Raw genomic sequence first — 27,850 nt, 5'->3', positions numbered from 1 at the left:
TATAATTCATAAAAGATATTAAAACATAACTTAAAAATATATATTATAGTTAAAAATTGATTGAGTGCTTTGGTTAAAAAGTTCATTATACCGCACTTCTTAAAAATTACAATTAATCTTGATAAGATGAGAGTCTTAAAGTAAAAATTTCACTTTGCGGGAGCATTTCATGATGTGCCTAAAACAAATACTTTTAAAAATTAATTTCAAATACGTTATAAATCATTTATTTACCTTGCGAGAAACACCAATGAGACTATCTGCATAACCGTAAAAGTTACATTTCAAAGATACAACAATAAATCCCATCAATTGCTTGTTATCATTAATGAATTGTACAAGAGAGCGTACATTTTCATTGTCGAGTGCTGCATCGACCTCGTCTAACATCAAAAAGGGAGATGGTCTGCAACTAATAAAAACAATTTGTTGATTTTTCAAGTTTATTATATTAATTAATGATTAAACGTCTTACTTGTACATAGCAAAAATAAAAGCTAGCGCAGCAAGCGTTTTTTCGCCACCAGACATACTAGAGAGTGATAAAAATCGCTTTCCTGGTGCTATACAACTGTATTCGATACCTCCTAAATATGGTTCCGCCGGGTTTACTGGTATTAAATTAGCTTGAACCGAAGAGTTGTTCAATAACTTCTAAAATATAAGTGTGCTTATCATTATTCAAAATGTAATTAAGTTACAATTAATATCATTATTACATCAAGTTGTTAGACATACTCTATAAGATAAATCGACATATTGATCTATACTTTCCAAGCAAGCTGTAAATTTTTCGCATCTTTTATTTTGTATAAGCTCAAATTCTTTTTTTGCATTATTTGTAGAATCTATCGCCTTTTGCCATTCTATTTTCACCTTTGAAAATTCATCCATAAGCTTTTCTCTATGTCTAGTTGCCTATTCGAAAAAACAAAATAATTGTTCTTTATTTTAAAAGAAGTAGTATTACATTATAATACCTTTAAATCGGGTTGTGGTATAGCATTTAATTTTTCTTGAATTTCAGCAGCAGCTGTATTAAGCTTTCGTTCAATATCTTCCATCTCCTTTTTATTTCTATTCTTATAATGGTTTTTGAAAAATGTAAAATCAATATGAAAATTGTGCTCACTTGAAACGTTTTCTTCCATATTAGAGTCATTACTTTCAAACTGTCGTAATTTACTAATATGGATGTTCTTAATCTGTAAATAAAAAATGAAGAAATAGAAATTACTGTGATTAGTATTCAAGAAAGCTTCTTTCTAGGCTTTACCATGCAATCATCAAGAATTTCTTTTATCTGGTTTTTCTTTGTTAAAATTTTTAACTGAACAACTTCCATATTTCTTTGGCGTTTTAACACTTTCCTGGAAATAACATCAATATTCTTCCTTCGATTACGTATTTTTTCTTCTACATCGCTAATACCTGATTTGAGCCTATCGTAATTACATTTGCGTTCATTTATTTTCAATTCTATTTCATTCAATTGTACCTTAATCATTTCTTCTTTTTTTTTAGCATCTTTCAAATGCTGTTCAGTTTCTTTGATCGCATTTTCGTAATACGAAATGTTATCTAGTTAAAAAGTGTGTATTATTAAATCATTAAAAAGCTGAAATTAATAAGTACATGTATGCTTACAATCAGGCTCACGTTCCTGCTCGTATTTTAATTGAGATTGAATGCGATTATATAGTATCTCCAGCTGTAATCGTTGTTCTTCTCGCTTTTGATGATATCTATAATGAATAAAACTTGGTTACTTTTTTAAACTCACAATTTTAAACTTTATATTGAAAATGGTTGATAATAACCGTAAATTTTGTTCTTCATATTGTTTTATATTTTTAATGTTAAATTCATCGCAAAAATTTTTAAAAACCAGATCCTCTATTTCATTAATTTCTTTTTCAAGATTTTTTATTTGTATTTCTCTACATTCAATAGTATTTATATGTTTCTGTATTTTATCCTATTCAGAAAATAAACAAAGTCATAATCATGATAGCATCAAAAAAAGAATTTTTCTTCTTACTTACAGATTCTTTCTGTATATCATTTTCAATCATTTCTATTTCTTTTTCGAGTTGTTCGATTTGTTTGGTCTATTAAATATAAAATTTGTTTTAAATTAACAAAATGTATTAATTTGTTAACTTCTGATAAAATACTTACAAAATTTATAATATCACCTCTAATATATTGTAGTTTTTTATCATTACCATTTATTTGGGTAACAAGCAAATCTAATTCTGACCTTTTTGAAGCTATAGAAGATAAACTTCGTAATTTATTTTGCAATTCTTCCTAAAAATAAACAAATTATTTAGTTAAAGTCCATCCTTTCTATATCATAATTGTGTCTGTAAAATACCTTTCTAGATTCTAAATCAACTATTTGGCTTTGTGTCCACATTTTGGATTTTTCATTCAAGTCTACAGATCCCCCAGAAATTATTCCAGATTTTTGGAATAATATCCCATCCAAAGAAACACACTTTAATTGAAAAATTATATTTCATACATTTATTTATATTGTATAAAGCGTGCGCTCGCAAAATGCCTTAGAGCATAGAAGCAAGAAAATGTTTATCCCCATAACTATATAAAAGATATTAATTTGGTGTGCAAGACCTTTTCTAAACTATTTTCTATTTATATTTAAAAAAATGTTACCAAAAAATTGATAATTCTAGTAGTTACAGAGACAAACGCAATCCCAAGTGAATGCTTCAAAACGTTTTAACTGTATTAAATGGCAAACCCTAAATAAAAAAGTTGTTCAAAGTACTCACATCATTTCTAGTATTGAATGACTCATATGCCAACTTTCTTGCATCTTCAGCAGTCTCACATACTAATGTGTTTTTTATAACAAATATTACAGCCAATGATATTTCACTGGGAAAATTAAGTAAATCATATGCTAATTTTACATTTTTTGGATCTTTAATATCTCTACAAAAAATCATTAGGCATAATTTTCCTTCAAACAATACTATTTTATTTTATAAGCATACCTTAAAGAATTTTTTATTTGTTTTACAAGCAAGGAGTCCAGTGGTAAAAATGTTTCTCTGCCGATCTGTTCCAATTTAAGGTAATTTATGCAAAGGTGAGCTGTCTTTGTCGTTTTGACAATTATAGCATTCATATTTTTTCCAATAAGTTTTGTAAGAGCGATACGATACCGTTCGCTTATTGGCTGACATAAATCTCCGAAGCGACCGCACTAAAATAAATGTAAAACGTAAATTCATTGAAGCAATTAAGAATATTGCGAATTAAAATGACAAATAAAGTCATATACCACTTCAGGAAAACGTTCTTTTAAGTTTTTAATGGTATCAGTTTTTCTCCGCATATAGGAAATTGTGTGATTGCTAAATTTAGCATCATTGAGCTTGTTATAAATATCAGTCAGCTCATTTTGAGCAAACTGAACCACTTGTTCTGATTTTTTAATTTCAACCTCCAATGAAAGTTTATCTTCTTTTTGCTTATCTTCAACAGCTTCCATTGCTTTAATGGATTTTTCTAACTTTTCCAAGCGTATCTTCATTTCATTCCTTAAGCTTTTTTTCTTTGATAATATAATTTCATATTCTGATTTTTTTGCATTCGACATGACTAGAAGTTCCTGCTCATCTGACTGCTTTGATTTTTGTAAATTATAATCATACATTTTAAATCCTACCTTTTGCTCAGCTTGTCTCTTTAGCTTGTGATAAGTATCTACCTAAGAAAAATTATTTTTTAAACCTTTATTATAATTTTGAGAAAAACATAAATAGCTGAGTAAATGAATGTATTTATTGTAGAAAAATATAATACTTGTTGACTATCAAGTTCTAAACTACTCCCTTGAGAGTTTAGTTGACTTGGAGCTAGTCTTTGAAATTTTTCTTTCATTTCTTCAATTTTTTGTAATTCTTCTCTCAGTTCATTAATTGTTTTCATATGGTTCTCTTTCCTCTTTTGATTATTTCTTAAATCTTTGCTTAATGAATTAAGTTTTTCTTCCAAATGCCTTAGTTCTTCCTTTAAAGTTAAGAAATTAGATGTTATTTGCTTTTTTGTTTCTTCTTCTTTAAACAGATTATTTTCAACTGCTGTTAAGGTATTGTTTAATGTGTCATTCTCATTCTTCTCAGTCTTCAATATTTCAATTTGTTCATTCTTTTGTTCATTTAATTGATTTAATTGTACACTTGCTTGCTTATTTGAAGCAAGCAATATTTTTATGTCTTCTTCAAGATGATACAGTTGAAACATATATAAATCGGTAAGACACTCCAGCTATTAAATATAAAAAGAAATTAATAAAACATAAAAAATAATTAACCACTTGCTTAGTTGTTTAAATATTTACATACGTTTTTATGATTCAACTCTGTATAAAGTTTTGCCTGTTTTGCAGATCGAGCATAAGCTTTCAGTTGTAATAATAGATCTTTCTTCTTGCGAGCGATATCATTTAACTTGTTCTCTTTGTTTAGAAAGTCATGCCTTAATCTAATCATAATATTAATAATAATGTCAGTAGTTTTAAAAAATATTTAAAAATTTACCTATCATATTCTTTCTTAAAACTGATAGATCCACTAATTTCTTCTAATAGTTTGGTTCTTTTAATTGGCGTAATAGATGCAATCAAGTCAATTGTTCCTTGCAAGATTATAAAGGTATGAAGCTTTGAATTTATTCCATAATTGCTTAATGTAGACATGTATGTTTCATATGACACAAACTGTATATGCAAATGTTTATTAATAAAAATACTTAGATTTTTTGTCATTTTTATAAAACTTAAAAAAATACCTTGTTATTTATACTATATTTACTTTCAGATTGGTCTACAATTCTCATGAAACATAGGTGAATATCATCATTAGTGATGAAATCTGCTTTTACAGATAAGCTGACATGAAAGAAGTATAAAATATTTATTAATTATAGAAATAATTAAATTATGAATTTATAAAATATTCTTCAAGAAAATAAAAAAAAACAACCTATTACTAACTGGTTTATCAGTATTTGCTCCATAAATAAGATCATTTAAGCACTTAACTCGCAATTTATTAACTTTTTCACCCAATACGAAATTAACTGCATCCACTATATTAGATTTACCTAGAAAAAGAATAGAATCTTTTTTCAACTGTGCAAATAGTTTCATATAAGTTCAAGAAAAATATAATATTTTTTTAAGTCATTGCGATAGTTCAATTAACAGTGAGACGATAGAATAAACTGCCTAAGAATGATTTTTCTAAATATAATTTTATTATCGTGCAATTTTGTTACCATGCCCATTTGGACCAACGATGCATGTAAAACGATCAAATGGTCCTATAACTATTCGAGCCTTAAATGATTTAAAACATTCGACCTCAATTTGTCTCAAAAATAAGGTCATTATTTTATTTTCTTTTCTATAAGAGTAAAAATTTCACTTCGTTATTTCACCGTCCTGATCTTGATGGAATGAGATTGAGATTAAGAAGCTCTGTTTTATTCGCTTTACTCGGCTTTTAGCGCCATATATTTTAAATAAATCTTATTGGTCAAACAGCTCTGTAGTATTGCTGCCAAGTGCCAATAGCCACCCAGCAAGACGTACATGATGATCATGACGTGATAGACTTATTTTATTCAAACTATACAGCAAATTGATGAAAACTTATTTGAAATAAATAAAATGAACTCATATTTTAGTAAAGTTGCTGTTTCGTTATGTGCGAAATGTATTTAAGACGTTTATTGTAAAATAATTTGCTAAATCTTACATCCCCAGCAGTTCGCATATAACGGACATGACATGATGAATTTATTTTATTCAAACATTACAGCAAATTAATGAAAACTTATTTGAAACAAATAAATTGAACTCATATTTGAGTAAAGTTGCTGTTTCTTTATGAGCAAAATGTATTTAATATACATGATTGTAAATTACTTTGCTAAATTTTGCATAAATTTTGCTGCTTCGACAATCATCAATTTGACACAGAATGTTGGTGCTTAATGTGTAGCAAATCTGATGAAAAACATAATTACGATATTTGCATGATTTTGTTGAATCAACCTATTTACCACTTATTGCATCAAATAAGTATTACTCTTAAAGTAGAGACAATATTAATACAAGGCATATCTAAAATATGTTGTAAATCTAATATGTAAAAATGTAATCTCTTTATAACAAGTTTATTTTTCTTCATCTTGAGTCAATATTGTTGTATAAAATACATGTAAATAAAACATGATATTATGAAACAAATATTTGCTTTAAACGTGATTATAGATCATGATGTAAATTTCAATACCAAAAGTTATATTATAAAATTCTACTAAATATTACTTCAATTTTGTAAGTTTTCTATATTTTCAAAAGTAGATGAAAATTTTACAAAAACTTAATTTAAAAAACTGCAACTGTCATGCGTAATAACTCAGAAAAATTATTACTCTGATGAGTTACAATTTCTTCAACTTGTTTAGTCTCGCTTTGGTGTTCATCGGTCGATGAAGTGAAAAGTGATAAGTTCTATTCGTACTAGTGAGCAGTTTTATTAGGGAACCCTAGGAATATAAGCAATCGGTAAGTATTTTCTTTTTGTAATACATATATATTTATTATTTCAATAGTAGTATTTTGTAGGAAAAATTATTCAATTTTTATCAATATGATGCGCAATCGTAGCAAAAAATCCTTTATTATTATTTCCACAGATGCTGCCAAAAAGATTAAAACACTTGATAAATTTAATAGGGATGTATTCAAGTCAAATTTCCAAGAAGCATTGAGATCATATAAACAAATAGCGAGGAATGCAAGAGGTACTAATAAAAAAGGGCAAAAACGGAAGCGTGCAGACGAGGAAAAGGAACTGTTTCCTGATGAAAACGATTCTGCCCATACTTTAAGCGATTAAAAAAATAATTAATATTTTATAATATTTTAACATACTTTATTTTTGTAATATTATTTTATAGTATTTAAATAAATTTTAAGTAAATTTGTCGTAAAATTAAGTTGTAAATTTCATAGCAATTTACCTATAACACATGTAGAGTTAGGTTGCAGTAAATTGTACGAACATTTTGCTACACGAAATGTAGCAAGTTTATATCAAATTTATCTACACTTTAATACACAAAATATAGTAAAATTTACTTCAAATTTGTCTACATTTTACTACAAGAAATGTAGTAAAATTTACTTCATATTTATCTAAATTTTGCTACACAAAATTTATGGAACGTTTGCAAGATTTTGTGGACATTGCGTTTGTTGATATTATGATGCAAATTTGCTGTAAACGATGCGAAATTTATTTTTCTCATTGATATTCCCAATTATGAGTAAATGTTTCGATTATTATTTTCAGTATTTTTAACTTCAAACTTTGCGCCCACCTGTACACTCATAAGGATAGCAACTTTACTACAAATAATTATTTGAATTGCTGTAAACCTTATATAAATATGAAGTAAACCTGTCTGGCTGGGCAAAGGCCTGAAATGATTAGACGATTTTAAAAGAGTTACCTAATTGGCCAATCATATTTGAGTGTTTTCTAGTTTGGTAATAGCGGACAATAGCTGTGTATGTGCATACACACATACAACATTTCAATTGAGATGGTGAGCAGGTGTATCGGAATTGGTGCATCAGGTATGTAGTACATGGAGAATATTTGGAGTAGGCATGGGCCATTGATAATGTTAACGCTGTTGACGACATGCTAACTTTTCAAACTTTAGTATCAACAATTAAATCCGTCGAATTAAACTTCAGAGCTGGAACAGTCATTTGATTTTATCCTGATTTTAAAATGCACTTAAAAAGGAAGTGCAATCAGCATGCCGAGAAAATAGTCATCGTCGGACTGTGTTTAACTGTATTATAGTTGCCGCCAAAGATGAAATGTGGTCCTCAATTATGTTTCTTGTCGTTATACGCGTCAAATAACGTAACCTGCATTTGAGATAGAATTGAGAATAATAACCTATAAAATTTGATAAATTTTGGAAAAAGAAATTCAATATTAATTGTTTAGTGATAATTTTATTTACATCAATATCATTTATTTCTTTTATACTTGCACTAATAATAGTTCTGACCTAAAGAAAATTAGTGTTAATTGATATTTTATTATTGTATAATAATATAAAATGTATATCCTCCAAATAATTGTATAAATGTTTGATACTACAAATTCGTAAAGCACATGATTGAACAAAGTTAAATAATTATTGAATTGGCAAGAGAGTAATTTCAATTCACATGAATAGATAGAATACAAAACTGAAATTAATTTCTTGTTCACCTAATATAATACTCTTGGAATATAAATTTAACCTACATTACCCTATCACCTAATTCTCATGCAACCATTGCAAATTAAATTATAAAATTAGATTCCTTAATGCTTTTTTAATTCTAATAATTTGGTCATGAAATTAAAACTTAGGTTGCTATTATATTTTCCAGTTTTGCTCATATGAAATTTTGTATACTTTATATAGATTATAATATATAAATAAAATAGTTAAAAGCGTGAGATTAGTAGTAAACTCTTAATGTAAAATGATAAATTTTTGTTAATTTACATGAGTGGGAGATGTAGTCAAATCGAGAGTCAAAACTTTGCTTTCTAAACATTCTCCAACCTGCAATAAAAAAATCTCCGGAGTTTATTTTAAATCTGTATAAAATGAAATTTAAAACAAAATACTCACATCTGGACATATACCGATTAAAGCATCAGCGTGTGAATAAAATTCTTCTTTTAAAGATATCACGATTGTTTGAAGGGAAGTCGTTTTATCGCGGATATAACTAGCGACTTTTCCAATATTAGTGTTGTCTAAAGCCGCATCGATTTCGTCCAGAACGAAGAACGGTGCAGGTTGAAAACTGAAATCGCAAAACTGTTTTATTATAATTATTTCCCACTCTTTCCAAGATAATACAAAGGTTTCATCACCTATGAATTGCAAATAATAAAGCTAACGCAGCAACAGTCTTTTCTCCACCGGAAAGATTAGACATTGGTTGAAAACGTTTTCCTGGTGCTACACAATTATAGTTTATACCATCCAGATAGGGTTCTTCTGGATTTTCCGGGCCTAGGAAAGCCTGAGCCGACTGATTTTTTGCCAAACTCTAAAACGCGATTAATAAATTTTAGTAAGATTCAAAATGTTTCAGCATAAATTACCAAATGAAAATTTAATAAACCTTGTAAATGGGATCAATTTCATTAGCCACATGTTCGAAGCAAGCCATAAATCTATCATGCCGCTCCTTTTTTACTTTTTCGAACTGAGTTTTTGCTTTCTTCGCCTTTTTCCTTGACTGTTCAAATTCTTCATTAGTCTCTTGCAATTTCTCTTTAGCTAGATACAGCTTTTGTATTGCCTTCATGTTGGGTGCTTGTATCCTTTGGATCGTACCTTGCAAATCGTTAATTGCCTTATTTAATTTATCGGTACTTTTTTTCAAATCATCATCATCAATATCTTTCAAGTGTTCGGGTAACAATGAGTAATCAATGGTTATTCTTCTTTCACGTTCATATTGTTGTTGCGTGCTAGCCGCAGAGTCATTATTAACGTCACTATTGTTTACAGCACTGCTCTCTCCAGCGATATCTTCCATATTTCCGTGAACCATAGGAATCGCGATATCTTCCATTTTACACTGCATTAAAATCGCATGGCGCTCTGCTTTCTTCTGCTCGATTTTCGTCTCAATACCATTAAGTTGCTTTTGCGATGCTTGAATGTCTTTTGCGATTCCACCAACTTCTCGTCTAGCTTTGCCTATCTCGTCCTCCTTCTGATCGACTTCCATCTTTTTAGCAGTCCTCGATGATTTTAATTTCTCCATTTGCGTTTCGTCGTGATCTATCTCCGCTTTCTGATTAGATTCTGCTTGCCTGGCTGATTCAAGTTTATCTTCGGCATCTTGAACTGCACGTTCCCAGCGTAAAACGTTACTCTCCGTATCTCGTTGCTTTTCAAAATCTAACTGGTTATAAATTCGATTACATTGGTTCTCGAACTCCATCCTTTTCTTAGCTCTTTCCTGCTGAGTTCTTAACTCTCTTTCCTCGTATTGACGAATATTAGAAACTCCTATCTGTTCACAAAAACTTGAGAAAACATCGTCTTCAACGTTGTTCATCTTCTCTTTAATGTTTTGAATCTCCTGGTCCCTCTCGGACATTGTTTTCTCGATCGCAGCTATCGTAGGTCCAAACTTATCAAGCTCATTTTGCAAACTCTCCAGTTCAACCTCCAATTCAGAAATCTGTTTCTTCGTAGCAACCAGATCGCTTTTATTGTATTTTAAACGAGTTTCAAGACCACGAATTTGAGATTCTACAGTGTTCAATTCAGATTCTTTACGAGATTTTTTCAATGACTCTCTTAATTCTTCCGTCAGCTTTTCTTTTTGTGACTTTAGTTGCGACATTTGCTTCTCGTCCCATCTTTTTGCTTTCTTAGCCAAATCCAAGCTACCACCAGAGATAATACCAGCCTTTTGATAGAAGGTACCATCCAAAGCAACGCAGTCGTACCTGGCTTTCTTATCCATTTCATAAGCTACTTTGTTGGCATCCTCAGGTGTCTCACATACGAGGGCGTTATTTGTTGCAAACAAAACAGCTCTATCAATATCTTTTGGTGAAAAATGCAGCACATCGTACAATAATTTGACATTTTTAGGTTCCTGAATATTTCGTAAACGTTCTTTTAAAGGCTTTGCTTGAATATAATCTAGTGGTAAAAAGGTTTCTGGCTCAAGATATTGCTCCTTCAAGTATTGAATGCATTGCCTCGCTGTTTTCTCCGTATCAACTACAATTGCTTCCATATATTTACCCAGAACTTTTGTAATTGCTACATTATATCGCTTGTGAATAGGTTCGCACATATTATACATACGATCGTAAACACCTGGAAACAATCTTTTAAAATTTTCTACAATCTCAGTTTTTTTTTTGGTTCTCGAAACTTCATGTTTGTCAACTTTTGCATCGCCCAGCTGTTCAGATATATTCTCCAACTCGCGCTGTAAATTTTGAATTTTATCTTTGGAGGTCCCTACGTCAGATTGTAAATCGGCTCTTAGCTTCTTTTGATCCTCTAAAGCAGCTTCGGAGGTTCTAATGTGCTCTTCCAACTTTTCAACTCGTTTTACAGCTTCATCGCGCATATGACCTTTTTGCTTGTGTTTATTTTCGATTTCAGTCTTTTTTCTACCTTCATTGTCAAGTCTGTCTTGATCAGATTTTTGTTCACGATTGATAGAGTCGAGAAGTTGAAGATATCTGGCCGATTGTTTGCCTGCCTCTTCTTTTAAACGATTATATTCTCGAACCTATTATAAAAAATTCTCAAATAATATATTTACAAACATTTAAAATTAAAATCAACTGATGTCCACACCTGTTCATCCTCCAGTTGTACATCTCTACCCTGGGATTGTGATTGACCTGCTATACTTGCTTCATAAACAGCTTTTGCCTCTTCTACTTGTCGTAATTCTTCTTGAAGTTCATGAATATCCTTCTTGTGAGCCTCATCTGCAATACGCGCTTGTGCCAAAGACTTTTTTGCTGACTCTACTTTCTTCTGCATATGAGCAACACGTTCTTTTGCTTTGATAAATGTTGGTCTCTTTTTTGTAATCTCTACTTCAACTTCCCTTATATCCTGCTCAATTTTCGCAAGATCTCTACCCAATTTTCCAGAATCTTTTTTCTTCTCCTTTAAAATTTCTTCTGCCTTCTCTTTACGTTTCTCAATTTTTTCTATCTCATGCTGCTTTTTATTTTGTGCTACCTCCAAGTTTTCTAAACTTTTTTCATTATGAAATAAACGAAATAACTGCAGCTCAATCTGTTTCTCTATCTGAAATTTTATAAAAATTAATATTCAATTGTTGAAAACATTTATTTTAAAATTTTGATATAAAAACCATACATATTCCTCTTTAAGACGTTGATATTTCTCTGCCTCTTCTTTTTCTAGTTTAGCCTCTTTTCTTTCTGCAGCTATACCCTTTTTCTTCTGATAAGAAAACTGTGTTTCCTCTTCAGCTTTTAACATTTCTGTTCTTAGTCTAGAATGTAACAATAAATTAGAATTGTTACATTTTTAACTTCAGCTAGTAAATTAACAGAGCTGAATTACCTTTCATATTCTGTTTTTAAAGCACCAGAATTGCTAATCTCTTCAAAAAGTGCAGTACGTTCTTTTGGATTTTTCATAGCTATGGATTCCACAGCACCTTGGAACACTAGAAAGTTTTTTGCTTTTACATTAATACCAAGATGCTCTAATTCATTCAGATATACTTGACTGGTTACAACCTATATTAGGGATAAAATATCAATTAAACAAAAATCATCACACAGAATTTCAAATAATCTATTACATGTCTTACAGTATTATTTATCCTATGTTCAGAAGATGATCCCTGAACAGAACGCATAAAGCTTTTTTCTGTTTTATCTTCTAATTCAAATACCGCTGTAACAGATGCACTGAAACCAAAAACTTTTTATAAAAATGCAAATATAACAAAACTAAGAATTACAAACTTTTAGAAATCATTTTACCTTCGTGACACAGGCATACCGATAGAAGCTCCATGAATAAGCTCACTGAATCTTTTAACTCGCAAACTACTTGTTTTTTCACCCATAACAAAACTGATAGCATCCATGAAATTAGATTTGCCTGAAAGATGCAATTTATGTTATACAATTTTAATAACTAAGAATTAAACTAATTAAGTTTTTATTGATAAACGCTATCATAACCTACCTGATCCATTTGGCCCAACAACCGCTGTAAACGATTTTAAAGGGCCTATTATTAATTTTCCTTTATAGGATTTGAAGTTTTCCACTTCGATGTGCTTTAAAAAAGCAGGCATTGTAAAGCTTATTTGTTGAAATCACATACACATAATAATAAATGCTACAATTGGCGCCACAAAATTTTTGAGAAAAAAACAGATATCAAAACAGACTACCTCGATTGGCAGCGGCACTCGGCACTCGGCAGTAGTGAGCACACATTATTGAAGAACCGCTAGGCGCTAGTCCGCTACGCGAGCCAGCCACCTGACAGTGTTGCGTCGAACTGCAATGTCTGCAATCGAACTACGTCGAACTGTGAGGAGGAAGAGAGACAGAAACAAGAGTGTGGACTGTGGCCCCACTCGGCCCCAGCACAGAGCGAGGCGGCCCGAGTCAGGCCGAGTGAGCTGTGAGGCCCAGTGAGGCCGAGTCTCGAAGTTCGAACCGCTCGTAACAGCATACCTCGAATCCCGAACAATAAATTTTTGTATTTTGATATAAGTGAAATACTTAATATGGGCTCTGGTCAAAGTGCTCGAAAATTAACCATTTCCAATGAAAATGGGGTAATAGATGTGTCGAACGACTTGGTACGAAGACTAGCTAATTCGAGTAAAGCAAAAACATCACAATCAACTGAAGAAGTTAAATCTGTTCCTTCTGAACATTATTCGTCCAAGTGTTTTCCACCGAAAACTACTGAGAGCACTGGTTATCCTGTATTCTATTATCCTGAGCTTACTCTCACTGCTCTTGAAATTAAACAGCAAAAAGAAAAAGAGCTTAATAGCCAACAAAAATATTGGCAGTTACGTATGAAAAAAATGGAAGAAAATTATATGAAAATTAATAATATAATAGAGGAGGAATATGTTAGAGCTCTTAAAGAAATGGCCCCGAGTGTAAAAGGTAAGTTTAAGCCTTTCAAAAAGGGAAAAAATTCAAAAATGGCTACAATTAAATTATTTCTTAATTACTTACTTAGGTCAAGCTAGAAGTATCCAACCATGCCTTGATAATGGGGACAAGGTACTAAAATGCTATCAAGAAAATCCAAAAGAAGCCCTTAAGTGTGCTAAAATAGTAGAAGAGTTTTCTAATTGTGTAGATCAACAGCGTTTACGTTTAATATCTGCACACTGAAGAGCTGTCCCAACATTGTTCTTAGATATCAAATAAATTCAGCAGTTAAAATAAGAGGAAATATCCTTGTATTGCTGTTTATAGAGTTGAAATTATTTATTTTTGATGCATGCTAATTAATGTCTGTATCAAATAAAAGTGTTGATAATTAAACAACTTGTACAGCTGCTTACAGTGTAATGTTAATAGGTATACTGGAAACTGAAATAAAATATTTCTTTATAAGGGAATAAATTACTATATTTCACTATTATAGTAAAAAGTAATATTTCAAAAATATGGGAATATGAATAATCATATATTAAACTAAGAGATTAAATAACAGCCCAAGAATACATTGATAAGTGTTATGTTATAGAAAATTATTTGTTTTTTGTTAAAGCTTCTGTATTCTAAAGCAAAAAATAATGCAGTGAGCTCCAAAGGCCACATTAACAGAAATTTTAATTAACTTAGTATACCCTTTTCTGATCACAAGGCTTGTTGTATACCTATATTTTAACACATACCATACACTATGATAAGAGGATATTTAAATACTACTAATTTTTTTCTTCTTTGCTACTAGAAAATATTAAAACATGTTTAAACTTAGTTTTCTTGTTCATAATTTTAATCAACACAACACATTTAATAAAATATCTCTAAAATTCGTAAGTTTTTTAGTCAAAAATGTTTTAATTACCGTAGTATTATTTACAAACATATTCTTAATAGAAAGTAAAGCTATAAATTATCCTTTAAAATTTTAAAAGAATAAAAAATATTACACACAAGGCATATTATAAATTTAATGATAAAATTATCAATAGAAAATAACTGGAAGTTAAATGAAATTTTATTGTGAAAAGTGATTTTAATCACTCTTCTTATCTCCACTTGAATTTAAAACTTTAGCATGTTCACCACTCAAACGATCATATTCTTTTGTCAAAGACTCAGCTTGTGATTTCAGTGCCTCTTTATCCTTCTTTTCTTTCTCTAATTCACTTTCTAGAGTATTGTTTTTAGCTTTTAGTTCTTTTATTTGGGTTTTAAGTTCCGAGATGGCTTTATTGTGGGCTTCATTAGTGTCATTTTGAGCACTTTCCTCAAGAGTTTTATCTGACAACAAAGTTCTAGCTGTTGTAGTAGCTGACTGAGCCTGGCGCATAGCTGCTTCATTTTGAGCTAGCAGTGTTGCTTGTGTTGAAATCAATATCACTAAGCGTCTTATAACAAGACATAAAAATAATGCAAATCCAGAAATATAAAAATTTCGTTGCGCTCTAAACAGCCTCATATTACCTGTAAAATATAAAAATACAGATTTCATAAATTATACTGAACCAATTTATTACATGTATAAAAACATTTTAGCCCTTTAAGGGTTAAATACTCATAAAGTTTGCTTTCCTTTCATTTCAATAAGACTGAAAGTGGAACAAAAATTATGACTATTTAGGATTTAAAAAATCAGTGTGAAAAGATCTATTTGTGGTTGTCAGAAAGAAAATGAACTCATCTAACATTTCCAACAGTTCTTCAGTTTACAGTTCTGTAGGATTTTGTTTTGAATTGCAGTATATAATTGATTGCACAAGTGATATAACTATAACATTCAGTATTACTATATGCTGTTTATTTTAGTATTAAGTGAAATAATTGATTTTAATTAAAAATTAAACATATTTACAATGAGTACTAAAGGTTATTGAACTAAAGAACTATAAAAAATTAACACTTTAAGATTTCATCAAATGATGGTAAGTTTGCAAATACTATTTTTAAATAACATGATTCTATACACCTTTAGAAAAATATTCTTTCTAAAATTTATAAAAACAGTTTTAGTTTTATGGTTATAAAATAAATCTTTAGGCAAAACAATGGTAACTTTACATGTAAAATTTCAGCACTACATTAAAAAAGGGAATTCTGAATGTATCTTAAATAGTTAAAAAGTTCTATGTTATTTTTAATAAAATCTTTGTCTTTTGTTAAACAAATAATTTTAAATAATTACAAATATAATAAAATGTGTTTTTTGTTCTTTAAATGACAAAATGTCAGCAGATAACAAATTTTGATAAAAAAAAATGTTAACCCTTACAATGAAGAGTTTGTGTGGAACATAGTTCCATATGTATCAACCACTTCCATTACCATACAAGTAGACATTTTTTACTTTTAAACAACAATAACAAAGTCAAGAATTAGTTCTGGATAATATAAAATATCAATCACTCATAATTGCTACAAATATTTGTTTTATTGTCTGCATTAACTTATTTAATGGAGTGCTCTTGTTTAAAGGTAAAAAATATTCATTTTTAGGATTGCTTTTAATCTTTAGTAATAAAACTGATTATCATAACACCTGGAACTCTCAGAAAAATTACCTTTCTTTGAAAAAAAAAACAATACTTACAAATTATGTAAAACTGTAAAATCATTGGAAATACTATAAGAACTTTAAGATCTGTAGGGTATTCCAATATATAAAAAACCAGTTTCATACTCATTTTTACAGGTGTATTATGCAAATTTATACACCTACCTTGCATTTCTGCATCAAGATGTGCGTGATCAGAGTTATGCTCTAAGTTTGAATATTTACGCATTTCTCTAATTGCATCCAATAAAAATAAAACAAGAATAGCAATTAATACCATGAAATAAATAGATGCTTGATTCCTTAAACTTTGAAGAAATCTTGATTTGAAAAGTTTTTGCCATCTATATGGTGTAGCAATTGGTATTACTAGTAATAATACTACTATAATTTCTGCATACAGGAAGCCTGCAATTAAAGTCCACTGCAGACTCATCTTTGTTCCTCTTGCTTAAGATGTGTATAATTTTATATCTGAAAGAATAATTATTACAAAATGCTTTAATTTTAGAAAAAGTCATTATTTTTAACAAAAAAGGAAATGGTGGATCATCTCAGTTATTACTAATAACCTAGAATTTTTTTATTAAAAATTGGTGGAAAAAAGAGAGTAAACTACATACATTTAGGACATATGATACTTTTTAATAAATCAAGTGTGAATATAATGTCAAAAACAAATAATAAATTAAAAATGTTTGAGAATTTATGTACAAAATAATAATTAAAAATTTGTAAGAAAAATGAGTCGTGTTATCTTACCGAAGTATTATCTAGCAAAGCTTTAATGATTTCCTATCCAATTAGCGTTTATACAGGTAATATACTGCAATAGTCAGCATTCAGTAATAGTTCAAAGTACGTTTGGAGCCGTTGAAAATCTTAAAAATAAATTTTAGACTCTGACGTCACCTTTAAGACTGTTTAAGACTGTTCAAGACCAAAGAATTTTCCAAAGTATGAAATATAGTACGGTAGTGTGCAATTTAACCCAAAATCTTTTGGGGAAGTCTGAGCTACTCTATAGAATATATGAAAGTGATGTAAAACCACCGGAAGTCTATTAGATGCGCGTAAAATATGCGCAGATAACTATGTTGTGTTTATGTAATCAGAAATGTCAATCGTGCAAGCAAACCCGTTGAGCGGAGATAGGTTATGAGTCAAGTTTACTAAAAAACAGCAAGGAGAACAATTTTAATTCTAACCCAAAAAGAAATGCTATCATCGAAGTATCAGATACGTATTAATGTTATATATACATATATATTTGTATAATAAGAATGAGATACTTTGTGAAAATTTTTCTGATTTCAGATAAACTATTATAAATATTGGAATAGGAGAATAATCGTTTTGTTCTTTTCACCATTAAATGTGCTGGAATACATTAAGGAAAATGTCATATTTCTTACAGCAACCCTCTTTTTCAATATGAGGTATGTTCAGATCTCATAGGGCTTTCCCTCTGCTATATCATCTGCATTGAGTTGGACTAAGCGCAATGGGTATTTTGTAAGATTATTCCATTACGTAAGGCCTTTATTATATTTTATATTTACAAATGCAGTGTTATGCTAAGTCATATTGAAATCAAATTATCATACTGACAATTAGGTCATGTGCAATTTAATTGTTTCACAGGTAAATACAGTGTTATGCTTGGTTATAATTTTGCCTGTGTTTGCATAGAGTAGTCTAAATTAGAAATTACTTTGAGGAAATTTCTAGTTACACTTGGTGCAGTTTGACGTAAGAATACAGTTTGAATAAAAAAGAAAAAAATGTTATCAACTAATAATATGCCTGAGTATAAGGTGGTACAATTAGCAGTAACAGCCTTTACTTGCACGCCCTTTCAATTCATAATAATAAATAGGCAAATTGAATTATTATTTGGATAACTGATTATCAGAGTTTATTTAATAAGAAAAATCTACTGCGCTTTGACATGAATGCTATAAGGTAACAACGTATGCTCTATTTCTTATATTTACTTATTTTTCTTACAGCGAGATGAATAACTATGTGGTATGCATTATTCTTGTTATGAATATGAGGATTTGTGAAATCTGCTTTGTTTATAGAGGTTAAAAGAGAATCGAATTTATAAATTGTACAGTATTCTGCCCTGCTGCACCAACCTTCGAAGAAATATTATTTGAAAATCTTCTGTGTTTTATTTTAGATTGTAAATGTCCATGACAAGTACATGATTTATTTTCAAGTGAATTAAATAAGGATAATGCGTTTTAATGCTTTAAGTATTAATGTACCTTCAATATTTAGAGTTTCGGAAGAAATTTCTACCAAAGTGATATCATCTTGGATTGATTTTCTCAAAATGACACAATGTTGGATAAGAGTAATTGATACAAATTATCATAAATTCTAATTATCTAAGGAGAATAACAATATTCAGTCAAGACTTTTGACATAAATCTAATAAGAAGCTGTGCTATAATGGTGTATCAAAGATTCAAATTCGGAACTATACTGTGTAATACGAATTATTAATAAAATCTCAAGGGTTTTTAGAACAAATGGTATGTTGCAAAAATTTTCTTATTTAAATCATATTTTTATTTCTTTACTGCCCCATAGACCTAATGGTACCTTCACCTATTTAACGTTAAGTTAAGAATTTGTTAAATCAGCGTTTTAATGATTAAGATATAATTGTTTGGTAAATTGTTCAGTCTTCTGTCCTTTTGTTGAAATTGAAAATATCCATAACCAGTGTTTGCACAAACGAATTTAACGATAGAAATATATTTTAATGTTATATGAATTAATTAATCTTAAATATTTGTAGCTTATACGAAGAGATTTCTATGAAAGTCAAATGAACATATTAAGCTGTATTTCTTGAAGCAAATATATTGTATAAGAGTGTTAGTAATACAAAATACATGAGAAATTATTTATTATTAAAAATATCAATCATTTTTGTAAGAGATACGTATTTGTAATTTCCAAAAGAAACAAATATATTATACAGGTATAAATAAAATCTAATCAAATGTATGTTTTTAATAGTAACTATTTCAAATTAAAGTGTATAAATAAGTAATCTGATGGTTTTACAATATAAATTAATTTAAATTTAATAATAACAAGCCTTTCAGGTTTCCAAGCGTCAACTTTTTAATTTTTGATGAATCAATATTTTTAAATAATAATTCTGAAAATTGAAAAAAAAAACATTTTTTTATCAATATAGTTAGAAAACGAAATAAATTTATTTATTACTATGCTAAAGGACTATACAAATTAATTACCTTGATTCTTTAAGAGTTTTTTAATTTGCAATATAACGGTTTGATTTAATAAGACAGATGTATTGATAAAATTATGAATGTATTGCAATTTCTCCTTTTCAGATGTGCATCCTGCTAATGATTTTTCTAAAAAGGCCCAACCGCCTTCATCGTCCAAGAGCCAATTTTGAAACGAGCGGGAATATTTTCTCTTATGCACAATATTTTTGCCGTGGCCTCTATCAATTTGGGCAATCTCAATGTTATAAATCTTTATTAATTCAATCAGCTTTTCTGAAAGTAAAAGTTTATTTATTACAAAAATAAGGTTTCAACATGGTTTTCCCAGATAATAAAATTATTTCCAACGACATAACAATTATCAATTTTGTTACAGGAGCTGTATTAAGTAGCAAAAGACTTTGCACAGAGCTTATAGTGATATTAGTCCTTCGTACAATTTCCTATGCACCTTAGAAAAAATGTTGCTCCCGTCCGTTTTGAAACAAAGTTTTCATCGCCAAAACTTACAGTATGTTAAGTATTTTTTTATCTCTGGAGCACGTTAAGATGGATATTTCATTATAATAATCGCGATCAAAAGTAAAATATTTCTATTTAACGTTAAATAATATATTATTATAATATTTTGAGAAGCTCTTGATATAAATTTACCTAATATGAATTAAAAAATAGTGTATTTCATTTCAAACATTCGAGATGATGGTCACTTGATTGAAATTCTTTTTTATTTTCTTTTAATGAGGTAGCTTTTATCTCAAATTTCTTTTCACAGTAACGTTTGTATTTTTTTTTATGTTTTCTTAAATCGATTGAAATGATTCGTCCTTGTCGTAAGATGAAAGAATTTCAACGCTATAATAATAATATATAATAGTTACCGTACAATACTTTATCTACTTTGTGATTGTAGCAATAATGGATATTACTCAATCCTAAGTACTCTTAGATCGAGTGATAACTCTGTTTTATAATGAATTGCGATACGATAGCCTTAGTTTAAGTGGGAAAACTTATGTAATACTTTTCCAACGTTATAGAAATATTAATTAAGAGCCCATTTCCATAAAGTTTTTGCCAATTTATATATGCTATTATTAAAATAATTCATAAATTCAAAGAGTGATATTTCAAAAGAACGCATCAAAAATCGCTTTTATTTTCCTCCTCGATTCCCGGATCTATTTTTACAGAAGCATTTAGAAAATATGCTGCACATCCAAACTCTTCTCTTTTAATATTATTTATTACCATGGAAAAAAGGTTTAAACGAAGGTATAGAATGCTCTACTATATATATGATTATTCTTAACGTATACATACCAACAAAATTACCAAGAGTGGGATGAGACCCCATTTTTTCTTTTAAAGTTTTGTGATACCTTTCTTGGCCATTATTTGTAGTATCATTTACTCGATAAATAGAAAACACCTGTACACCTATTTGCTTCAACCAGTAATTTTTAAAATAATTAAAAAAATTGTAATAATTTTCAAAAAGTTTTCGTTCTGCCATCGTTCTCTTTACAATTTCCACGAATTCTTCTTCAATATTATTCGCAGGCAAATAAGCTAAATTGCATATTTTTCTAAATAATACAATAGCTTTTGTCATTTCTTCAATGTTAGCGTTTGGTTTCGAAAAAATGTTGTTTTTCTTAGCTTTTTTTTTTAAGCTCTATTTAAAATTTAAATATATAGGCAAATTATAATATAGATCTATAAGTGTTAATTATATACAATTGATAATATAATAAAGAATGAAGCAAACTTGGAGAAAATGGAATAGGCATCCAGTGATAAGACAGCCTTGAAAGACTGTTTTAATTGCATTGTGCAATCCAGTTTCGAAATCACATATGCACAGCAGGGGCTCCAAACGTGTCATGATTTTTTCTCTTATAAATTGGAAAATTTGTATATAACTCCTTTCGAATTTGTTGGACATGAGAACCCAGATGATTGGCACAAACTGTTAAAACAGGAAGCAGATATGAAGAAAACCTTTTTTAAGCACACAAGATATTAAACCGATGGAATAAAGTATTTTTAATTACCTTCTCATTATATTTAGCCATGATTGTGAGCAGTTGATACACGTTGTCAATTATTGGCGTAGTATCGAATGTTGCATCGATTGAAAATATCGTACAACATTCGAATTTTTTAATAAACTGCTTATCTGCTAGAACGACCGAAACGTTCTCCTTTCCATGTTCAAATTGGAAAACATTAATTTTATGCAATTTACTATTTAAATTAAATTTCAACAATTGTTTCCATTTTTCTCCATTCATTATTTTTTCGCACTCTTTTAAGCTCTTGGGATTTTTAACAGGTTTCTTTAATCTCCAATTATGCAAAGTACGCCTTATCTTTTTATATGGTATATTAGCTGCTTTAGTAGGGTTTCTGAAAATATAAAACGTATATTAATAATACAAAATAATTAAAAAAGAAATATTATGTATCCCTTACCTGATTGCCACAGAATTATATACGGTTTTCGGTGTTCCTACGTCTCTATTAACGGCTTTAAACAATTTTTGACGAAACTGCGCTATTTCTGCAAAATTATTAGGTTTCTCGTGGTTATGCTCTTTCATAGATTTAAATTGACCGTCCACGAGTTGTGCGGTAGCCGAACAAAGTTTGTTTCCACACCTTAAGTACCTATTAACAATTTTTTAATTAAAACTGATTTTAATCATATAATCTACTCAATATTGAATATTTATGAAATAATTAATAAAATTTCAAAAGTTCAGGTTAAACAGAATTAAACATTTTTATTATTAATAATTGACAAAGTACTTTCGTATAAATTTACTTACGTTATTAGATTTCCCTTTTTATTCTTGTATAAATGTTTTTTATAATAGACATACTTATCAGGATATAAAACTGTAGGCATTAATTTTTTATTTCGATTATCCATATTTTTAATGGGGATAAAGGATTTTATAGAAAATAAGTAACTAATTCAAACTATGAAGTTATCTCTATATATGTCAAGAGATCGATTTAAAATCGTGTTATGAAACGTATGATTAACGTCCGATATATTTTGTATCCCCATTAAAAATATGGATAATCGAAATAAAAAATTAATGCCTACAGTTTTATACCCTGATATGTATGTCTATTATAAAAAACATTTATACAAGAATAAAAAGGGAAATCTAATAACGTAAGTAAATTTATACGAAAGTACTTTGTCAATTATTAATAATAAAAATGTTTAATTCTGTTTAACCTGAACTTTTGAAATTTTATTAATTATTTCATAAATATTCAATATTGAGTAGATTATATGATTAAAATCAGTTTTAATTAAAAAATTGTTAATAGGTACTTAAGGTGTGGAAACAAACTTTGTTCGGCTACCGCACAACTCGTGGACGGTCAATTTAAATCTATGAAAGAGCATAACCACGAGAAACCTAATAATTTTGCAGAAATAGCGCAGTTTCGTCAAAAATTGTTTAAAGCCGTTAATAGAGACGTAGGAACACCGAAAACCGTATATAATTCTGTGGCAATCAGGTAAGGGATACATAATATTTCTTTTTTAATTATTTTGTATTATTAATATACGTTTTATATTTTCAGAAACCCTACTAAAGCAGCTAATATACCATATAAAAAGATAAGGCGTACTTTGCATAATTGGAGATTAAAGAAACCTGTTAAAAATCCCAAGAGCTTAAAAGAGTGCGAAAAAATAATGAATGGAGAAAAATGGAAACAATTGTTGAAATTTAATTTAAATAGTAAATTGCATAAAATTAATGTTTTCCAATTTGAACATGGAAAGGAGAACGTTTCGGTCGTTCTAGCAGATAAGCAGTTTATTAAAAAATTCGAATGTTGTACGATATTTTCAATCGATGCAACATTCGATACTACGCCAATAATTGACAACGTGTATCAACTGCTCACAATCATGGCTAAATATAATGAGAAGGTAATTAAAAATACTTTATTCCATCGGTTTAATATCTTGTGTGCTTAAAAAAGGTTTTCTTCATATCTGCTTCCTGTTTTAACAGTTTGTGCCAATCATCTGGGTTCTCATGTCCAACAAATTCGAAAGGAGTTATATACAAATTTTCCAATTTATAAGAGAAAAAATCATGACACGTTTGGAGCCCCTGCTGTGCATATGTGATTTCGAAACTGGATTGCACAATGCAATTAAAACAGTCTTTCAAGGCTGTCTTATCACTGGATGCCTATTCCATTTTCTCCAAGTTTGCTTCATTCTTTATTATATTATCAATTGTATATAATTAACACTTATAGATCTATATTATAATTTGCCTATATATTTAAATTTTAAATAGAGCTTAAAAAAAAAAGCTAAGAAAAACAACATTTTTTCGAAACCAAACGCTAACATTGAAGAAATGACAAAAGCTATTGTATTATTTAGAAAAATATGCAATTTAGCTTATTTGCCTGCGAATAATATTGAAGAAGAATTCGTGGAAATTGTAAAGAGAACGATGGCAGAACGAAAACTTTTTGAAAATTATTACAATTTTTTTAATTATTTTAAAAATTACTGGTTGAAGCAAATAGGTGTACAGGTGTTTTCTATTTATCGAGTAAATGATACTACAAATAATGGCCAAGAAAGGTATCACAAAACTTTAAAAGAAAAAATGGGGTCTCATCCCACTCTTGGTAATTTTGTTGGTATGTATACGTTAAGAATAATCATATATATAGTAGAGCATTCTATACCTTCGTTTAAACCTTTTTTCCATGGTAATAAATAATATTAAAAGAGAAGAGTTTGGATGTGCAGCATATTTTCTAAATGCTTCTGTAAAAATAGATCCGGGAATCGAGGAGGAAAATAAAAGCGATTTTTGATGCGTTCTTTTGAAATATCACTCTTTGAATTTATGAATTATTTTAATAATAGCATATATAAATTGGCAAAAACTTTATGGAAATGGGCTCTTAATTAATATTTCTATAACGTTGGAAAAGTATTACATAAGTTTTCCCACTTAAACTAAGGCTATCGTATCGCAATTCATTATAAAACAGAGTTATCACTCGATCTAAGAGTACTTAGGATTGAGTAATATCCATTATTGCTACAATCACAAAGTAGATAAAGTATTGTACGGTAACTATTATATATTATTATTATAGCGTTGAAATTCTTTCATCTTACGACAAGGACGAATCATTTCAATCGATTTAAGAAAACATAAAAAAAAATACAAACGTTACTGTGAAAAGAAATTTGAGATAAAAGCTACCTCATTAAAAGAAAATAAAAAAGAATTTCAATCAAGTGACCATCATCTCGAATGTTTGAAATGAAATACACTATTTTTTAATTCATATTAGGTAAATTTATATCAAGAGCTTCTCAAAATATTATAATAATATATTATTTAACGTTAAATAGAAATATTTTACTTTTGATCGCGATTATTATAATGAAATATCCATCTTAACGTGCTCCAGAGATAAAAAAATACTTAACATACTGTAAGTTTTGGCGATGAAAACTTTGTTTCAAAACGGACGGGAGCAACATTTTTTCTAAGGTGCATAGGAAATTGTACGAAGGACTAATATCACTATAAGCTCTGTGCAAAGTCTTTTGCTACTTAATACAGCTCCTGTAACAAAATTGATAATTGTTATGTCGTTGGAAATAATTTTATTATCTGGGAAAACCATGTTGAAACCTTATTTTTGTAATAAATAAACTTTTACTTTCAGAAAAGCTGATTGAATTAATAAAGATTTATAACATTGAGATTGCCCAAATTGATAGAGGCCACGGCAAAAATATTGTGCATAAGAGAAAATATTCCCGCTCGTTTCAAAATTGGCTCTTGGACGATGAAGGCGGTTGGGCCTTTTTAGAAAAATCATTAGCAGGATGCACATCTGAAAAGGAGAAATTGCAATACATTCATAATTTTATCAATACATCTGTCTTATTAAATCAAACCGTTATATTGCAAATTAAAAAACTCTTAAAGAATCAAGGTAATTAATTTGTATAGTCCTTTAGCATAGTAATAAATAAATTTATTTCGTTTTCTAACTATATTGATAAAAAAATGTTTTTTTTTTCAATTTTCAGAATTATTATTTAAAAATATTGATTCATCAAAAATTAAAAAGTTGACGCTTGGAAACCTGAAAGGCTTGTTATTATTAAATTTAAATTAATTTATATTGTAAAACCATCAGATTACTTATTTATACACTTTAATTTGAAATAGTTACTATTAAAAACATACATTTGATTAGATTTTATTTATACCTGTATAATATATTTGTTTCTTTTGGAAATTACAAATACGTATCTCTTACAAAAATGATTGATATTTTTAATAATAAATAATTTCTCATGTATTTTGTATTACTAACACTCTTATACAATATATTTGCTTCAAGAAATACAGCTTAATATGTTCATTTGACTTTCATAGAAATCTCTTCGTATAAGCTACAAATATTTAAGATTAATTAATTCATATAACATTAAAATATATTTCTATCGTTAAATTCGTTTGTGCAAACACTGGTTATGGATATTTTCAATTTCAACAAAAGGACAGAAGACTGAACAATTTACCAAACAATTATATCTTAATCATTAAAACGCTGATTTAACAAATTCTTAACTTAACGTTAAATAGGTGAAGGTACCATTAGGTCTATGGGGCAGTAAAGAAATAAAAATATGATTTAAATAAGAAAATTTTTGCAACATACCATTTGTTCTAAAAACCCTTGAGATTTTATTAATAATTCGTATTACACAGTATAGTTCCGAATTTGAATCTTTGATACACCATTATAGCACAGCTTCTTATTAGATTTATGTCAAAAGTCTTGACTGAATATTGTTATTCTCCTTAGATAATTAGAATTTATGATAATTTGTATCAATTACTCTTATCCAACATTGTGTCATTTTGAGAAAATCAATCCAAGATGATATCACTTTGGTAGAAATTTCTTCCGAAACTCTAAATATTGAAGGTACATTAATACTTAAAGCATTAAAACGCATTATCCTTATTTAATTCACTTGAAAATAAATCATGTACTTGTCATGGACATTTACAATCTAAAATAAAACACAGAAGATTTTCAAATAATATTTCTTCGAAGGTTGGTGCAGCAGGGCAGAATACTGTACAATTTATAAATTCGATTCTCTTTTAACCTCTATAAACAAAGCAGATTTCACAAATCCTCATATTCATAACAAGAATAATGCATACCACATAGTTATTCATCTCGCTGTAAGAAAAATAAGTAAATATAAGAAATAGAGCATACGTTGTTACCTTATAGCATTCATGTCAAAGCGCAGTAGATTTTTCTTATTAAATAAACTCTGATAATCAGTTATCCAAATAATAATTCAATTTGCCTATTTATTATTATGAATTGAAAGGGCGTGCAAGTAAAGGCTGTTACTGCTAATTGTACCACCTTATACTCAGGCATATTATTAGTTGATAACATTTTTTTCTTTTTTATTCAAACTGTATTCTTACGTCAAACTGCACCAAGTGTAACTAGAAATTTCCTCAAAGTAATTTCTAATTTAGACTACTCTATGCAAACACAGGCAAAATTATAACCAAGCATAACACTGTATTTACCTGTGAAACAATTAAATTGCACATGACCTAATTGTCAGTATGATAATTTGATTTCAATATGACTTAGCATAACACTGCATTTGTAAATATAAAATATAATAAAGGCCTTACGTAATGGAATAATCTTACAAAATACCCATTGCGCTTAGTCCAACTCAATGCAGATGATATAGCAGAGGGAAAGCCCTATGAGATCTGAACATACCTCATATTGAAAAAGAGGGTTGCTGTAAGAAATATGACATTTTCCTTAATGTATTCCAGCACATTTAATGGTGAAAAGAACAAAACGATTATTCTCCTATTCCAATATTTATAATAGTTTATCTGAAATCAGAAAAATTTTCACAAAGTATCTCATTCTTATTATACAAATATATATGTATATATAACATTAATACGTATCTGATACTTCGATGATAGCATTTCTTTTTGGGTTAGAATTAAAATTGTTCTCCTTGCTGTTTTTTAGTAAACTTGACTCATAACCTATCT

At 29.0% G+C, this 27,850-nt stretch overlaps 8 protein-coding genes across 10 annotated transcripts; 3 read left to right on the top strand and 5 right to left on the bottom strand.

The window, feature by feature from the left end:
• On the bottom strand, positions 1-5,553 carry LOC136780303 (structural maintenance of chromosomes protein 1A-like). Its single transcript, XM_066738586.1, has 21 exons — positions 5,537-5,553; positions 5,317-5,444; positions 5,022-5,142; positions 4,828-4,927; positions 4,578-4,756; positions 4,383-4,521; positions 3,841-4,305; positions 3,317-3,745; positions 3,027-3,238; positions 2,802-2,964; positions 2,381-2,503; positions 2,182-2,313; positions 2,046-2,111; positions 1,821-1,978; positions 1,648-1,745; positions 1,277-1,581; positions 981-1,205; positions 739-918; positions 476-654; positions 235-412; positions 1-178 (listed from the first exon to the last, which is right to left on the bottom strand). The coding sequence occupies exons 1-21, from the start codon at positions 5,551-5,553 to the stop codon at positions 113-115; spliced, it is 3,663 nt and encodes a 1,220-aa protein (XP_066594683.1). The 3' UTR covers positions 1-112.
• A 2,529-nt stretch (positions 5,554-8,082) lies between these two features.
• On the bottom strand, positions 8,083-13,165 carry SMC1 (structural maintenance of chromosomes 1). Of its 3 annotated transcripts, XM_066737871.1 has the most exons (11): positions 13,070-13,165; positions 12,859-12,952; positions 12,651-12,771; positions 12,476-12,575; positions 12,223-12,401; positions 12,013-12,151; positions 11,476-11,940; positions 9,260-11,407; positions 9,006-9,184; positions 8,758-8,935; positions 8,083-8,688 (listed from the first exon to the last, which is right to left on the bottom strand). In XM_066737871.1, the coding sequence occupies exons 3-11, from the start codon at positions 12,755-12,757 to the stop codon at positions 8,620-8,622; spliced, it is 3,564 nt and encodes a 1,187-aa protein (XP_066593968.1). In that variant the 5' UTR covers positions 12,758-12,771; positions 12,859-12,952; positions 13,070-13,165; the 3' UTR covers positions 8,083-8,619. The 3 variants fall into 3 exon arrangements, with proteins under 3 accessions (XP_066593968.1, XP_066593967.1, XP_066593970.1); XM_066737870.1 differs by having other exon boundaries at positions 12,859-13,102; XM_066737873.1 differs by lacking the exon at positions 8,083-8,688 and having other exon boundaries at positions 8,759-8,949; positions 12,859-13,102.
• A 98-nt stretch (positions 13,166-13,263) lies between these two features.
• On the top strand, positions 13,264-14,269 carry LOC136779925 (MICOS complex subunit MIC19-like). The gene is made up of 2 exons (XM_066737875.1): positions 13,264-13,805; positions 13,882-14,269. Exons 1-2 carry the CDS (start codon positions 13,412-13,414, stop codon positions 14,037-14,039), a joined length of 552 nt encoding a protein of 183 aa, XP_066593972.1. The 5' UTR covers positions 13,264-13,411; the 3' UTR covers positions 14,040-14,269.
• A 424-nt stretch (positions 14,270-14,693) lies between these two features.
• On the bottom strand, positions 14,694-17,332 carry LOC136779924 (B-cell receptor-associated protein 31). The gene is made up of 3 exons (XM_066737874.1): positions 17,176-17,332; positions 16,579-16,887; positions 14,694-15,326 (listed from the first exon to the last, which is right to left on the bottom strand). The coding sequence occupies exons 2-3, from the start codon at positions 16,847-16,849 to the stop codon at positions 14,896-14,898; spliced, it is 702 nt and encodes a 233-aa protein (XP_066593971.1). The 5' UTR covers positions 16,850-16,887; positions 17,176-17,332; the 3' UTR covers positions 14,694-14,895.
• Positions 17,333-19,496: 2,164 nt separating this feature from the next.
• On the bottom strand, positions 19,497-21,064 carry LOC136779926 (uncharacterized). Its single transcript, XM_066737876.1, has 3 exons — positions 21,018-21,064; positions 19,695-19,967; positions 19,497-19,597 (listed from the first exon to the last, which is right to left on the bottom strand). Exons 1-3 carry the CDS (start codon positions 21,049-21,051, stop codon positions 19,509-19,511), a joined length of 396 nt encoding a protein of 131 aa, XP_066593973.1. The 5' UTR covers positions 21,052-21,064; the 3' UTR covers positions 19,497-19,508.
• LOC136780301 (uncharacterized) lies at positions 21,060-22,632 on the bottom strand. The gene is made up of 6 exons (XM_066738585.1): positions 22,529-22,632; positions 22,173-22,367; positions 21,752-22,106; positions 21,466-21,666; positions 21,127-21,372; positions 21,060-21,080 (listed from the first exon to the last, which is right to left on the bottom strand). Exons 1-6 carry the CDS (start codon positions 22,630-22,632, stop codon positions 21,060-21,062), a joined length of 1,122 nt encoding a protein of 373 aa, XP_066594682.1.
• Positions 22,633-22,780: 148 nt separating this feature from the next.
• On the top strand, positions 22,781-24,353 carry LOC136780300 (uncharacterized). The gene is made up of 6 exons (XM_066738584.1): positions 22,781-22,884; positions 23,046-23,240; positions 23,307-23,661; positions 23,747-23,947; positions 24,041-24,286; positions 24,333-24,353. The coding sequence occupies exons 1-6, from the start codon at positions 22,781-22,783 to the stop codon at positions 24,351-24,353; spliced, it is 1,122 nt and encodes a 373-aa protein (XP_066594681.1).
• On the top strand, positions 24,349-25,916 carry LOC136779840 (uncharacterized). Its single transcript, XM_066737714.1, has 3 exons — positions 24,349-24,395; positions 25,446-25,718; positions 25,816-25,916. The coding sequence occupies exons 1-3, from the start codon at positions 24,362-24,364 to the stop codon at positions 25,902-25,904; spliced, it is 396 nt and encodes a 131-aa protein (XP_066593811.1). The 5' UTR covers positions 24,349-24,361; the 3' UTR covers positions 25,905-25,916.
• Positions 25,917-27,850: the final 1,934 nt, after the last annotated feature.

The sequence above is a fragment of the Prorops nasuta genome, unplaced genomic scaffold (genome assembly GCF_024137725.1).
Source record: "Prorops nasuta isolate Cenicafe-Biocafe unplaced genomic scaffold, Cenicafe_Pnas_1.2 PNAS00018, whole genome shotgun sequence".
Lineage (NCBI taxonomy): Eukaryota > Metazoa > Arthropoda > Insecta > Hymenoptera > Bethylidae > Prorops > Prorops nasuta.
Note: the sequence above shows the minus strand (reverse complement) of the source record. Positions and strands in the feature narration are given on the sequence as shown.